This window comes from Oncorhynchus nerka, linkage group LG7 (genome assembly GCF_034236695.1).
Source record: "Oncorhynchus nerka isolate Pitt River linkage group LG7, Oner_Uvic_2.0, whole genome shotgun sequence".
Classification (NCBI taxonomy): domain Eukaryota; kingdom Metazoa; phylum Chordata; class Actinopteri; order Salmoniformes; family Salmonidae; genus Oncorhynchus; species Oncorhynchus nerka.
In genome coordinates, this window is record NC_088402.1 from 88,672,148 (window position 1) to 88,686,789 (window position 14,642).

General features: G+C 42.1%; 1 protein-coding gene across 1 annotated transcript; it reads left to right on the top strand.

Moving 5' to 3' along the window:
• Positions 1-1,580: 1,580 nt before the first annotated feature.
• LOC115132542 (synaptophysin-like protein 2) lies at positions 1,581-13,839 on the top strand. The gene is made up of 6 exons (XM_029665290.2): positions 1,581-1,766; positions 1,947-2,024; positions 5,162-5,283; positions 6,202-6,403; positions 11,234-11,425; positions 12,061-13,839. Exons 1-6 carry the CDS (start codon positions 1,749-1,751, stop codon positions 12,193-12,195), a joined length of 747 nt encoding a protein of 248 aa, XP_029521150.1. The 5' UTR covers positions 1,581-1,748; the 3' UTR covers positions 12,196-13,839.
• The last annotated feature ends 803 nt before the right edge of the window (positions 13,840-14,642 follow it).

Sequence of the window (14,642 nt, forward strand, 5' to 3'; positions counted from 1 at the left end):
AAAATCCTAAATTCTAGTCAAATTGAATGTGTTTATCTCCTAGATTGGCTGAATTTAAATTATTATTAAGAGTTGAATAGATGCCATGCAATTTAATGTCTGTTCACGTCACAGCTGTTCATAACAGTTGTCCCCAGCTGCTCATAGTGGGATGATTTAATAGAACAGCCAAGTGGTCTGAGGCAGTCGGCAGATAACGAGGGTTTTCAATTGCAACTTTATTAATGGTCGTTTTGGGAAACAGCTCGGAGATTTAATGATGCACCCATGAAGGTTCTAAGGGTGAACTTAGCCTTAAGATGCTTTTGGGAAACTGGGCCCTGGACAATAAATTATGTGAGACAAAACCATTTTTAATTTAATTTTTTTTTTTTTTTTACCAAATTTGAAGCGCAAATGTAATTTTTGAAAGACACAAAACTTTTTATAATCACCATGCAGTGTAAAAAACATGTAAATAAAAACATAATACTGTGTTTTAAGTGAAAAGTAGGCATTGGCCTGAAGCCAAAAAGTAAAGGAATTTCACAGGAGCGCTAAAATGCTCCACCAAGGTTTTCCAGTACACAGCTTTGACCTACTACAGTAGCTATGTTGGTCTATTGTACTTCAAACGATGTGTATGCAAGTTGCTATGGATTCATACTTTCTCAAACAGCCTAATTCATACTCTTCAGAGGGGGAAATCTGTCCTTTGGTCTGATGAGTCCAAATTTGAGATGGTTTGTTTCCAACCGCCATGTCTTTGTGAGACACAGAGTAGGTGAACGGATGATCTCTGCATGTGTGGTTCCCACCGTGAAGCATGGAGGAGGTGGTGTGTGGTTCCCACCGTGAAGCATGGAGGAGGTGGTGTGTGGTTCCAACCGTCTTTATGAGACACAGAGTAGGTGAACGGATGATCTCCGCATGTGTGGTTCCCACCGTGAAGCATGGAGGAGGAGGTGTGTGGTTCCCACCGTGAAGCATGGAGGAGGAGGTGTGATGGTGTGGGGGTGCTTTGCTGGTGGCACTGTCAGTGATTTATTTAGAATTCAAGGCACACATAACCAGTATGCTACCAAAGCATTCTGCAGGGATATGCCATCCCATCTGGTTTGCACTTAGTGGGACTATCATTTTGTTTCTCAACAGGACAATGACCCAACACACCTCCAGGCTGTGTAAGGGCTATTTGACCAAGAAGGAGAGTGATGGAGTGCTGCATCAGATGAACTGGCCTCCACAGGCTTCCACTTTAAACCTTGGAGCGTTCAGATGAATTGTTGCCCTTCTAGTTTCAATCTATTTGAAACCCATTATGCTGCTATGCAGGGTGGCTGGTGACAAAGTGGCTACTTTAAAGAATCTAAAATATTTGTTTAACACTTTTTTGGTTACTACATGATTCCATATGCTTTTTCATAGTTTTGATGTCTTCACTATTATTATACAATGTAGAAAATAGTACAAATAAAGAAAAACCCTGGAAGGAGTAGGTGTGTCCAAACTTTTGACTGGTACTGTATATTCCCCATGTACCTTTTGTATGGATGTATTCTTGTTAAAACAAAGGAATACAAGTAGGTGGACGTGTCACTTTAAGAACGTCGGTGAACACGTGTGCAGCGCTCTTCACTTGGAGAAGAAAAAAAAGTTTGACATACATTTCTGAAATTACCAAGCAAGTCATCCAATTTCTCCCCCCTTACCAACAATCGTCTAAAGAGAAAGAACTGCATACTGTCCAAGAAAATTGACTTGCGACAATGGACGGGATATCCCAGGTAAAAACAGCGTTAGAAAAAAGTGTTTATGTTTGCTAAATTACATTTTCTTCTATTGCGCAAAAGAATTGCGTGGTATTTATGTTTGGTTGCATGCCTATCCTCGAATGACAACTCCACTTTGTCTACTTAGTCAGCTAATAAACTGTTTTACCTTTTTTGTTTCTTGAATATCAAAAGAACATTCAGACTTCAGGATTTACCCTGGACTTGGGACCCCTGAAAGAGCCCTTGGCATTTATTAGAGTGCTCGAATGGGTAAGTTTTGTTTTTCTAGATACTTATTATGCTATGTAGCCCAAATGTACTCTTAAGGACCTTAACTAGACGATTACTCCTTATAAGGACCAATGATGGGTAGGTCGTCTTTGTAAATAAGAACGAGTTCTTAAACTGACTTGCCTAGTTAAATAAAGGTGTGTATCAATTGAACGTTAAGTGTTTTTATATAATTCCTTGCTGCTATGAAAGAAGGTTCCGCAAACAGTACGTGTTAATGTTCAGTTTCTGGCTCTTAAAACACCTGCATAAATAAATATAAATATCACTATACATATATAGTGGTAGTCTTATTTTAATCAGACTGTAATACACAATTAATTGGTAAATGCAGCGTGAAAATAAGAGTGTAAAATCGTGTAAATGTTCTTTACACGTCAGATGGTCGAATACAGTTACTTTTGAAATTACTCTACTGGTTGTTTGTTGCGTTTTGTCCAGATGGCTGAAATTTGAGACAAAATATCCAAAGGAAAGCATTGTTATGTTTACCCAACTTTTTTTTAGAGTGCTGGTAAGGAAGTTGAAATGTCTTTCACTTGGAACATGTTTCAAACCAAGCATGGTGTGCATGTACCTAAGTCTAGTGCACATACCTTCAGTCACGAGCAAACGTGTGCACGCGATGCACTAACTTAAAATCAGCAGGTATTTACACGGTCAAGGTTAGAGAAATGTCAACTTCAATGCCGGCACTCAAAAAAGTTGAGCAAACAATACTTTCCTGTGGATATTTTGTCTCAAATGAAATATTAAAATGCATAGATAATTGGTAGAGTAAATGTAATTCAATTCATCATTCTGGTTTGTAAGGAACATTTGCATGACTTTGCAAGTCATTTGATTCAGGATGTTATGTATTACAGCCTGATTAAGCAGACTAATGCAGACGATACCTTTTTTAAATTAAAACAAAGTGTCACCAGCCGCCCTGCACAGCAGCAGATTGGGTTTCAAATTGATTGAAACTAGCTGGTGTTGCGGCGTACTGCAGGCCCGTGGTGTTGCGGCGTACTGCATCGTGTAACAATTTGGAAGTCCCGACCTAGACTACTAACTATACTGTAACAACTTAATTGTTGCAAACTAAATATGAAACATTTGAGAAATCTGATCATTTACAAGATGCAACAAATATATATTTCTGCAAAGAGTGTGTACTCTCTGTGACTAGTGTGGCACCAAGACTCCAGTCTCCTTTTAGATCTAGCTGAAATGTTATATTCTATCAGTAAATTAGCATTATTCACCACCCTATACTATGGCCTCTGTAGTGTGTGAATACAACAAGGCGCTACACGGCCATCTGAGAGGAGGCGTCTCTTGAGAAAAGTGTTTTTTAGACATGCGTCCTGTACCGCATCTATTAAAGGGTTGTTTTTATTGAGGTTAATAAAAATGACTGTTCTCTACGGCGTAAGAACATCATGATAGAATGATATTCTATCAGTCAATTATTATTCACCACCGTTGCGACGGACTGGGGGCAGAACGACAGATTTGTACCATGTCAGTGCAACAGTATAACTTTAGACTGTCCCCTCGCCCCCATACCCGGGCACGAACCAGGGACCCTCTGCACACATCAACAACAGTCACCCTCGCCCCCATACCCGGGCGCGAACCAGGGACCCTCTGCACACATCAACAACAGTCACCCTCGCCCCCATACCCGGGCGCGAACCAGGGACGCTCTGCACACATCAACAACAGTCACCCTCGTCCATACCCGGGCGCGAACTAGGGACGCTCTGCACACATCAACAGTCACCCACCGAAGCATCATTACCCATCGCTCCACAAAAGGTCTCAGAGCAAGTGACGTCACCGATTGAAACACTATTTAGCGCTGCACCACCGCTAACTAAGCTAGCCGTTTCACAGCCGTTACATCAGCTCGGGGATTTGAACTTGCAACAAATACTAGTACAACACTCTAACCACTAGGCTACGCTGCCGCCCCGAGCTACTACCACTAGTTGTTTTTCCCCCCTTTTTCTTCTTCTTTTCTATAGGCTAGTGATAAATCACTTCCTGTGAGGAAAGGATACCCTTCTGGAGGGGAGAGGGAGAGGGATGATTTGAGTTCTAGTTGTCTTGTTCAACATTCTACTGTTACCTGACCGTTCCTGTCACAACACTTTCACACTGCTTTGAACCTGTAAAGCAAACTGCCCTTAGTTATAGCACAGGGTACCCTACTGCCCTACCAAACAAAAATACACAAACTGCCCTTAGTTATAGCACAGGGTACCCTACTGCCCTACCAAGCCAAAAATACACAAACTGCCCTTAGTTATAGCACAGGGTACCCTACTGCCCTACCAAGCCAAAAATACACAAACTGCCCTTAGTTATAGCACAGGGTACCCTACTGCCCTACCAAGCCAAAAATACACAAACTGCCCTTAGTTATAGCACAGGGTACCCTACTGCCCTACCAAACAAAAATACACAAACTGCCCTTAGTTATAGCACAGGGTACCCTACTGCCCTACCAAGCAAAAATACACAAACTGCCCTTAGTTATAGCACAGGGTACCCTACTGCCCTACCAAGCAAAAATACACAAACTGCCCTTAGTTATAGCACAGGGTACCCTACTGCCCTACCAAGCAAAAATACACAAACTGCCCTTAGTTATAGCACAGGGTACCCTACTGCCCTACCAAGCAAAAATACACAAACTGCCCTTAGTTATAGCACAGGGTACCCTACTGCCCTACCAAACAAAAATACACAAACTGCTCATAGCGTGGAACTGGGGGTGGAATGGCTTTTATTTACCTTGATATCACAGTAACTTTATACAGTTACTGTAAACATGACCCCCATTTTAATCCAAAACACAATACAATAGAGGCAGGATACTTGTCCACATAATGTCATTTTTTGCTACATTAAGAACATCAAAACATTTTTGACCAAATGAGCAGTTACTGCCTTTTTTTGTTTGGTAGGGCAGCATGGTCACATGTTCTAATCTGCACTGTTTGGACTGAATGTCATTTCAGAAAGAGTTTTGTTTGTGTGTGTGTGTGTATCCAGTTATAAGCTGTCAACTGTTTCTTTAATTTCATTGTGTCATGTCCTTATTTGGCTTTGTCTGTCTGCAGATCTTCTCCATATTTGCCTTCGCTACGGCGTCAGGTTTTGCCGGCGCTACGAGCATCAATGTGCAGTGCCAGGGTAGCAGCACCAGCCAAGAAATCACTGCTGTCTTTAACTACCCGTTCAGGTAAGCAGAACAGGAGTAAACGGATGAATTGTATGGATGTGTGATGTTTCTGTTCAAAGGGGAGGCAGGGTAGCCTAGTGGTTAGAGTGTAGGGGCGGCAGGGTAGCCTAGTGGTTAGAGTGTAGGGGCGGCAGGGTAGCCTAGTGGTTAGAGTGTAGGGGCGGCAGGGTAGCCTAGTGGTTAGAGTGTAGGGGCGGCAGGGTAGCCTAGTGGTTAGAGTGTAGGGGCGGCAGGGTAGCCTAGTGGTTAGAGTGTAGGGGCGGCAGGGTAGCCTAGTGGTTAGAGTGTAGGGGCGGCAGGGTAGCCTAGTGGTTAGAGTGTAGGGGCGGCAGGGTAGCCTAGTGGTTAGAGTGTAGGGGCGGCAGGGTAGCCTAGTGGTTAGAGTGTAGGGGCGGCAGGGTAGCCTAGTGGTTAGAGTGTAGGGGCGGCAGGGTAGCCTAGGTGGTTAGAGCTTTAGACTAGTAACCGAAAGGTTGCAAGTTCAAATCCCCGAGCTGACATATGAGCTGACATATGCCGTTCTGCCCCCGAACAGGCAGTTAAACCCACTGTTTCTAGGCCGTCATGGAAAATAAGAATTTGTTCTTAACTGACTTGCCTGGTTAAATAAAGGTAAAATATTTTTAAAAAGTGGCTTGTTATAATTTGGTCGTGTGCATCGGGGCACACTGAATCAAAATGTTTTGCAACAAAACATGAAAATCTATATTTTTACTGGACAAGCTCAGCCGAGTATCTCGCTGTTTTTCCTCCGATATTAAACATTTCCTAAACGTACGTAAACCTACCGAAAATGACCCTATACTACATGTGACTACACTCAAAAGATCATGTGTTCTTATTGGACAGTTTCTGGTAGTACATCCCTGTTTCACTTTTTCCCCTTACTGAACACCCCCACTCTCTCTGTTCTCACAGGCTGATGGCCCATCCATACATCGTCCCCTCCTGTAACAACGACTCTAGTACTATCCAGCTCTATCTGACCGGCGACCACTCCTCCTCAGCCCAGTTCTACGTCTGTATCGGGGTGTTTGCCTTCCTCTACAGCGCCGCCAGTCTGGTGATCTACCTGGGCTACCAGCACGTCTACAGGCAGACCAGCCGCGGCCCCATTGTGGTGAGTTAACTGGGAATTGTTCTGTTCATTCTCTTTGTAGTGTTCGACGGAAGGTGTTGATGTTAGGCGTTGAGCAAAATCCCAGTCTATAGAATGACTTGGAATAGCTGTTGGGTTTTAATTCTGAGTAAAAACTCGACCGACACTATGAAAGCTCAAAGCAAGTTTATTCTTACCAGAGTGTCAATACAGCTGCATTAGACAAAGACATGTTCACACAAACACTGATATTTAACCCTTTCTCCTAGGCTGAGTCTCCTCCTACACATCTGTACAAGCACTGATATTTAACCCTTTCTCCTAGGCTGAGTCTCCTCCTACACATCTGTACAAGCACTGATATTTAACCCTTTCTCCTAGGCTGAGTCTCCTCCTACACATCTGTACAAGCACTGATATTTAACCCTTTCTCCTAGGCTGAGTCTCCTCCTACACATCTGTACAAGCACTGATATTTAACCCTTTCTCCTAGGCTGAGTCTCCTCCTACACATCTGAACAAGCACTGATATTTAACCCTTTCTCCTAGGCTGAGTCTCCTCCTACACATCTGTACAAGCACTGATATTTAACCCTTTCTCCTAGGCTGAGTCTCCTCCTACACATCTGTACAAGCACTGATATTTAACCCTTTCTCCTAGGCTGAGTCTCCTCCTACACATCTGTACAAGCACTGATATTTAACCCTTTCTCCTAGGCTGAGTCTCCTCCTACACATCTGAACAAGCACTGATATTTAACCCTTTCTCCTAGGCTGAGTCTCCTCCTACACATCTGTACAAGCACTGATATTTAACCCTTTCTCCTAGGCTGAGTCTCCTCCTACACATCTGTACAAGCACTGATATTTAACCCTTTCTCCTAGGCTGAGTCTCCTCCTACACATCTGTACAAGCACTGATATTTAACCCTTTCTCCTAGGCTGAGTCTCCTCCTACACATCTGAACAAGCACTGATATTTAACCCTTTCTCCTAGGCTGAGTCTCCTCCTACACATCTGTACAAGCACTGATATTTAACCCTTTCTCCTAGGCTGAGTCTCCTCCTACACATCTGTACAAGCACTGATATTTAACCCTTTCTCCTAGGCTGAGTCTCCTCCTACACATCTGTACAAGCACTGATATTTAACCCTTTCTCCTAGGCTGAGTCTCCTCCTACACATCTGTACAAGCACTGATATTTAACCCTTTCTCCTAGGCTGAGTCTCCTCCTACACATCTGTACAAGCACTGACATTTAACCCTTTCTCCTAGGCTGAGTCTCCTCCTACACATCTGAACAGCCAATGCATCTCTGTTGCTAGACAGAACCTTAGTGATATCTGTTCTTCCTCACTTCATCTAACCAGACCTCTACCCCTAAGTGCTCACTAATTCCCTACTCAAGGCTGTCATGGTGATTGGTACCAGACTGTGTCTCTTTCTCCTCCCAGAGTATCCCTGATGGCTAACAATAACATATCCTGACATAATGTAAACTTTATACATTACCTTCTCTCCCTCAGTAACATGAATAAGTTTATTTAATATTCTCAGAACCCAACAAGGCTAAAGAGCTTGAGCAGTGGCACGAAATAGCTATAGACACTTGACGTCTGTGTGTGAAGGGCACTTAACGGGAGGAAGGGCACTTAACGGGAGGAAGGGCACTTAACGGGAGGAAGGGCACTTAACGAGAGGAAGGGCACTTAACGGGAGGAAGGGCACTTAACGGGAGGAAGGGCACTTAACGGGAGGAAGGGCACTTAACGGGAGGAAGGGCACTTAACGGGAGGAAGGGCACTTAACGGGAGGAAGGGCACTTAACGGGAGGAAGGGCACTTAACGGGAGGAAGGGCACTTAACGGGAGGAAGGGCACTTAACGGGAGGAAGGGCACTTAACGGGAGGAAGGGCACTTAACGGGAGGAAGGGCACTTAACGGGAGGAAGGGCACTTAACGGGAGGAAGGGCACTTAACGGGAGGAAGGGCACTTAACGGGAGGAAGGGCACTTAACGGGCACTTAACGGGAGGAAGGGCACTTAACGGGAGGAAGGGCACTTAACAGGTGGTCTGTAAATGAAGAACCAGAACTGGGTAGGGTCAGGGGTGTGTTCTCCTGGAAGTGGGTAGGGTCAGGGGTAGAGGTCGACCGATTAATCGGAATGGGTGATTAAATTAGGGCTGATTTCAAGTTTTCATAACAATTGGAAATCTGTATTTTTGGACGTCGATTTATGAAATAAATCATAATAATATATAGATTTATTTTACAACTTTATTTAACTAGGCAAGTCAGTTAAGAACACATAATTATTTTCAATGACGGCCTAGGAACGGTGGGTTAACTGCCTTGTTCAGTGGCAGAAAGACAGAGTTTTTACCTTGTCAGCTCGGAGGATCCAATCTTGCAACTTTACGGGTAACTAGTCCAACGCTCTAACCACCTGCCTCACAAGGAGACTGCCTGTTACGCGAATGCAGTAAGAAGCCAAGGTAAGTTGCTAGCTAGCATTAAACTTATCTTATAAAAAACAATCAATCATAATCACTAGTTAAGTACACATGGTTGATGATATTACTAGATATTATCTAGCGTGTCCTGCATTGCATATAATCTGACTAAGCATACAAGTATCTAAGTATCTGACTGAGCGGTGGTAGGCAGAAGCAGGCGCGTAAACATTCATTCAAACAGCACTGTCGTGCGTTTTGCCAGCAGCTCTTCGTTGTGCGTCAAGCATTGCGCTGTTTATGACTTCAAGCCTATCAACTCACGAGATGAGGCTGGTGTAACCGAAATGAAATGGCTTGCTAGTTAGCTTGTGCTAATAGCGTTTCAAACGTCACTCGCTCTGAGCCTTCTAGTAGTTGTTCCCCTTGCTCTGCATGGGTAACGCTGCTTCGAGGGTGGCTGTTGTCGATGTGTTCTTGGTTCGAGCCCAGGGAGGAGTGAGGAGAGGGACGGAAGCTATACTGTTACAATGGCAATACTAAAGTGCCTATAAGAACATCCAATAGTCAAAGGTTAATGAAATACAAATGGTATAGAGGGAAATAGTCCTATAATTCCTATAATAACTACAACCTAAAACTTCTTACCTGGGAATATTGAAGACTCATGTTAAAAGGAACCACCAGCTTTCATATGCTTTTTTACATGGCACATATTACACTTTTACTTTCTTCTCCAACACTTTGTTTTTGCATTATTTAAACCAAATTGAACATGTTTCATTATTTACTTGAGGCTAAATTGATTTTATTGATGTATTATATTAAGTTAAAATAAGTGTTGATTCAGTATTGTTGTATTTGTCATTACAAATAAATGTAAAAATCAGCCGATTTTAATTGGTATCGGAAAATTGGTATTGAAAAATCCTAATCGGTCGACCTCTAGTCAGGGGTGTGTTCCTCATAAAGTCAACTCTAGCAATAATGAAGCCACTAGTCATGTTCAATGACAGTTTCTTGGTATATTTTGGTTGCTTGTGGACCAGCGGATCTGGGTCAAGTACGTTGTCAGATATTTGAGGTGCACGTTATTTAGTTTTCCCAGTACAATGGAACCAATATATTAGTTCCAAAAGTACAAAATCGAAGCTGAATCAAGCAAACATCAAATACTTGTCTGCTTCACTAATTCAAGTTTCATACAATCGGATGCATAACAATTCAAATCAAAAAGCGTGTTGGCTAATTATTTGGATTTGGTGGTGGGATGCAGGTGGTGGGATGCAGGTGGTGGGATGCAGGTGTTACCAACAAGTGAGGTTGTTTCTATGGGCTCTTTCCATACTGTTTGTATGGGCTCTTTCCATACTGTTTGTATGGGCTCTTTCCATACTGTTTGTATGGGCTCTTTCCATACTGTTTGTATGGGCTCTTTCCATACTGTTTGTATGGGCTCTTTCCATACTGTTTGTATGGGCTCTTTCCATACTGTTTGTATGGGCTCTTTCCATACTGTTTGTATGGGCTCTTTCCATACTGTTTGCATGGGCTCTTTCCATACTGTTTCTATGGGCTCTTTCCATACTGTTTCTATGGGCTCTTTCCATACTGTTTCTATGGGCTCTTTCCATACTGTTTGCATGGGCTCTTTCCATACTGTTTCTATGGGCTCTTTCCATACTGTTTCTATGGGCTCTTTCCATACTGTTTGTATGGGCTCTTTCCATACTGTTTGCATGGGCTCTTTCCATACTGTTTCTATGGGCTCTTTCCATACTGTTTCTATGGGCTCTTTCCATACTGTTTCTATGGGCTCTTTCCATACTGTTTCTATGGGCTCTTTCCATACTGTTTGTATGGGCTCTTTCCATACTGTTTGTATGGGCTCTTTCCATACTGTTTGTATGGGCTCTTTCCATACTGTTTGTATGGGCTCTTTCCATACTGTTTGTATGGGCTCTTTCCATACTGTTTGTATGGGCTCTTTCCATACTGTTTCTATGGGCTCTTTCCATACTGTTTCTATGGGCTCTTTCCATACTGTTTGCATGGGCTCTTTCCATACTGTTTGCATGGGCTCTTTCCATACTGTTTGCATGGGCTCTTTCCATACTGTTTGCATGGGCTCTTTCCATACTGTTTGTATGGGCTCTTTCCATACTGTTTGTATGGGCTCTTTCCATACTGTTTGTATGGGCTCTTTCCATACTGTTTGTATGGGCTCTTTCCATACTGTTTGTATGGGCTCTTTCCATACTGTTTGTATGGGCTCTTTCCATACTGTTTGTATGGGCTCTTTCCATACTGTTTGTCTGATTTTATGTTCCAACTTTCCTCTTAAACCTGCATTTTATATACTTGTATTTACAATGTCTCGTGTCCTTCCAACAGGACCTGCTGTTGACAGCAGCCTTCACCTTCCTGTGGCTGGTGTCCTCCTCTGCCTGGGGTAAAGGCCTGACTGACGTGAAGTGGGCTACCAGCCCCTCTAACCTGCTAGGCTTAATCTCCACCTGCAAGGACGTCGGTAACAAGTGTACACCAGGATCAGTACCTCACATGGGGCGACTCAACTCCTCTGTGGTAGGCTATATTACCTGTAGTGTTGTTAATGGTGGCTATGTATAGTGCCCTCCTGAATTATTGGCACCCTAGATGAATATGAACAAAAGTCTGTGGGGGAAGTATTTGTTGATCAGCTTGATCTTACACTCAAAATATCATATGAATCTAACATTTTAATAGAGTTAAAATTATTCAAACATGTTATGTCATCAACAAATGTTTAAAGGATACAGTGAAATAATCTGTGCAAACAATTGTTGGAAAAATGACTTGTCATGCAATAACACAATTATTTTTGTATTTTTAAATGTTTTATTTGGTACCCAGGGAGCCAATAATACAGTACACTCCTGAATTATCTGTACATGCTTGGAATCGGGGAAATCTCCCTGGGAACTCAACTCAAAAACAAGATTTACATGTCAACCTGAGCTTTTGCTTGAGAACCGAATTCCCTTGCGTTTTCCCTCAATTACAACCCTGGCTACAGGATTGAATCCATGTATCTTGCATATACCCTCAATTAATTTTCAACTAATTGAAATGTGGAGCCATTGAGAAATGTGATTGTTCTTAACTAAGAAACATGTTTTTTTTTTTTTTCTTTTCGTCCTGTCTAAATTGTTTTTGTTTTTGTCCCCCTCTTATGGCAGGTCTTTGGATTCCTCAACCTGATATTGTGGGGTGGTAACTGCTGGTTCATCTTTAAGGAGACGCCCTTCCACAAGTCAGTCAACCCCCTTGGTGACGCCGAGGAGGGTTTAGGGGTCAGGCCCATGACTTCCTAACTGGGCAGCAGTTCCCTGCTGTCAACGGCTACGTTCCAGACTGCATGCAAAGCAGTTTCACTGCACAAATTAACCAATCTTGGGGTCGAATCTAAACTTTGACACATATTTGCACTTTAGTCATATGCATCGATGCCAATGGTAGACGATGTGCCTTTGTGGAAGTGAAGATTTGCCCCTAATGTGATTTCTGACTTGTTAAACACTTGTGTGTTTTGAGATTTCGTGTGTGTGCTTTTTGCAGCCGATCTGTACCCGGGCCTGAAATTCTCTCCAACCAAGTAGTTCCTACATTGTACCATTTTCAAATGCCTTGTAAAGTCGCATGTCTCATTCTGTGTAAAACGCTGCTTAGAAATGTCTTCTAGTAGGTTATTAAGTTGGAAACAGTTTCTTTTCATGCATTGACTGCGCCACGTTTATTATTACAAAGTGTTGAATGTGGTCCATTTTTAAGTTATCTAAATAGGTACAAATACGGAATGGGGAACGCCATACATTTAGGTCAGAACTAGTTTTGTTTCATGCAGGTAATTGTTTAGTTTAACAGTATATCGAACGATCAAATGCATCCCTCCGTTTATTCAAAGAGTCAAGACGTGTGAATTTCTTTTGTTGATCAGAAACTTTTTTTTTTTTTTCATTTTATGCTTTTTTTATAAAAAAGTGGTGCTTATATCAATGTTACAACAAGAATAACAAGCTGTTATTCTCGCACGGCTTGTTATTTGGCAAATTAAAATAAATATTCACTCCGTTTTTGAAATGGTTTGACATTTCAAGTGATGCCAAAAGCCAGGGATCATCAACTAATGTAGATTCAGCTGCAGGCTGATTTATTTGTATGTAAAAACATTTCTTGTGGAAGAGAAGGAGGGGGGGGGCAGGAGAAAATTAATTACAAATCATTTATAGACTGCAAGAAATCCAAACAGATGTATTTGACTGAAACATTACAAACCTTGCTTACATTTGAATTTCGATCACATATCTCTCTGATACGTGGGACTACTTTGAAAAGATGTTCAAAATTAAAAGCACTTGGTGCTGATTTGCTCTTTTTTTTCTTATGTCCAACAATTTAGAACAATTGCTCCGTAAGCTTTGCAGGCCAAATAACATCAATCTGGCCCGCAGGTCACCAGTTGGGGAACCCTGCCATAAGCAATCCTACAGTACTTCCTGCCATAAGCAATCCTACAGTACTTCCTGCCATAAGCAATCCTACAGTACTTCCTGCCATAAGCAATCCTACAGTACTTCCTGCCATCAGCAATCCTACAGTACTTCCTGCCATAAGCAATCCTCCAGTACTTCCTGCCATCAGCAATCCTACAGTACTTCCTGCCATCAGCAATCCTACAGTACTTCCTGCCATCAGCAATCCTACAGTACTTCCTGCCATCAGCAATCCTACAGTACTTCCTGCCATCAGCAATCCTACAGTACTTCCTGCCATCAGCAATCCTACAGTACTTCCTGCCATCAGCAATCCTACAGTACTTCCTGCCATCAGCAATCCTACAGTACTTCCTGCCATGTCTTTGAAATGTGCCTTTTTTTCCCTCTGTTGTGCAGCATGGTTTGCCATATTGTTTTAACAATGTTGTATGAAAATAAAGCCACCAAAACTCCTGTTTTTCACACTGACCTCACAGTATTGATGACAAATCCCTTTGTCACCAACCATTTCAGTTCTTAACATTTCTGTACTGTTTCAGTTTTTGCCACTCCAGTTACGCAAAAATACTGAAGACTGGTTTAAGTTACTTGTATGTTTTTTTGTGCCTCTCTTCTACCTCAATGTGATGAGAAGGCAGAACTACTTCCAGCTGTCAATGAACTCCTGTTCTGCTTTTAATTTACCTTGTATTTTATGTTTCAAATTAACACCTTCTTTCACAAATTTTATTTGGAGAGAAAGGTCAAATGTTATGTATCATTTTTTTTCTTCAAATGCTATAAATGATTAAAGGGAAAGAGTTGGTAAAGAAGGCCAAGGTAACCTGTCTGAATGACTATCGCCCCGTAGCACTCACATCTGTAGCCGTGAAATGCTTTGAAAGGCTGGTTGTCATGGCTCAACCATGAGTCTCACATCAACACCATCATCCCAGAAACGTTGACCAGCTTTTCATCAGCATTTATTAGTTACAGATGTGAACGCTACAGGGAGATTGGTAATGTAAGCAGGTTACCTTTTGAGTTCTTAGGAACAGGGACAATGGTGGCCAGTTTGAAACAGGCTAGGACAAGGAGAGATCAGTTACATCATTTCAACACCAGGTGGCACTAAAACATTTTTTTTTTTAAATTCAATTAAATATTATACTTAACTATAAAGGACAGATATTCAAATCTATTTTACTTGATACTGTACATGAAGATTCTATAATGTTCTACTTTCCTGAACGAGGCTGGTGCATACTGTAGCAAAACATTTCCAA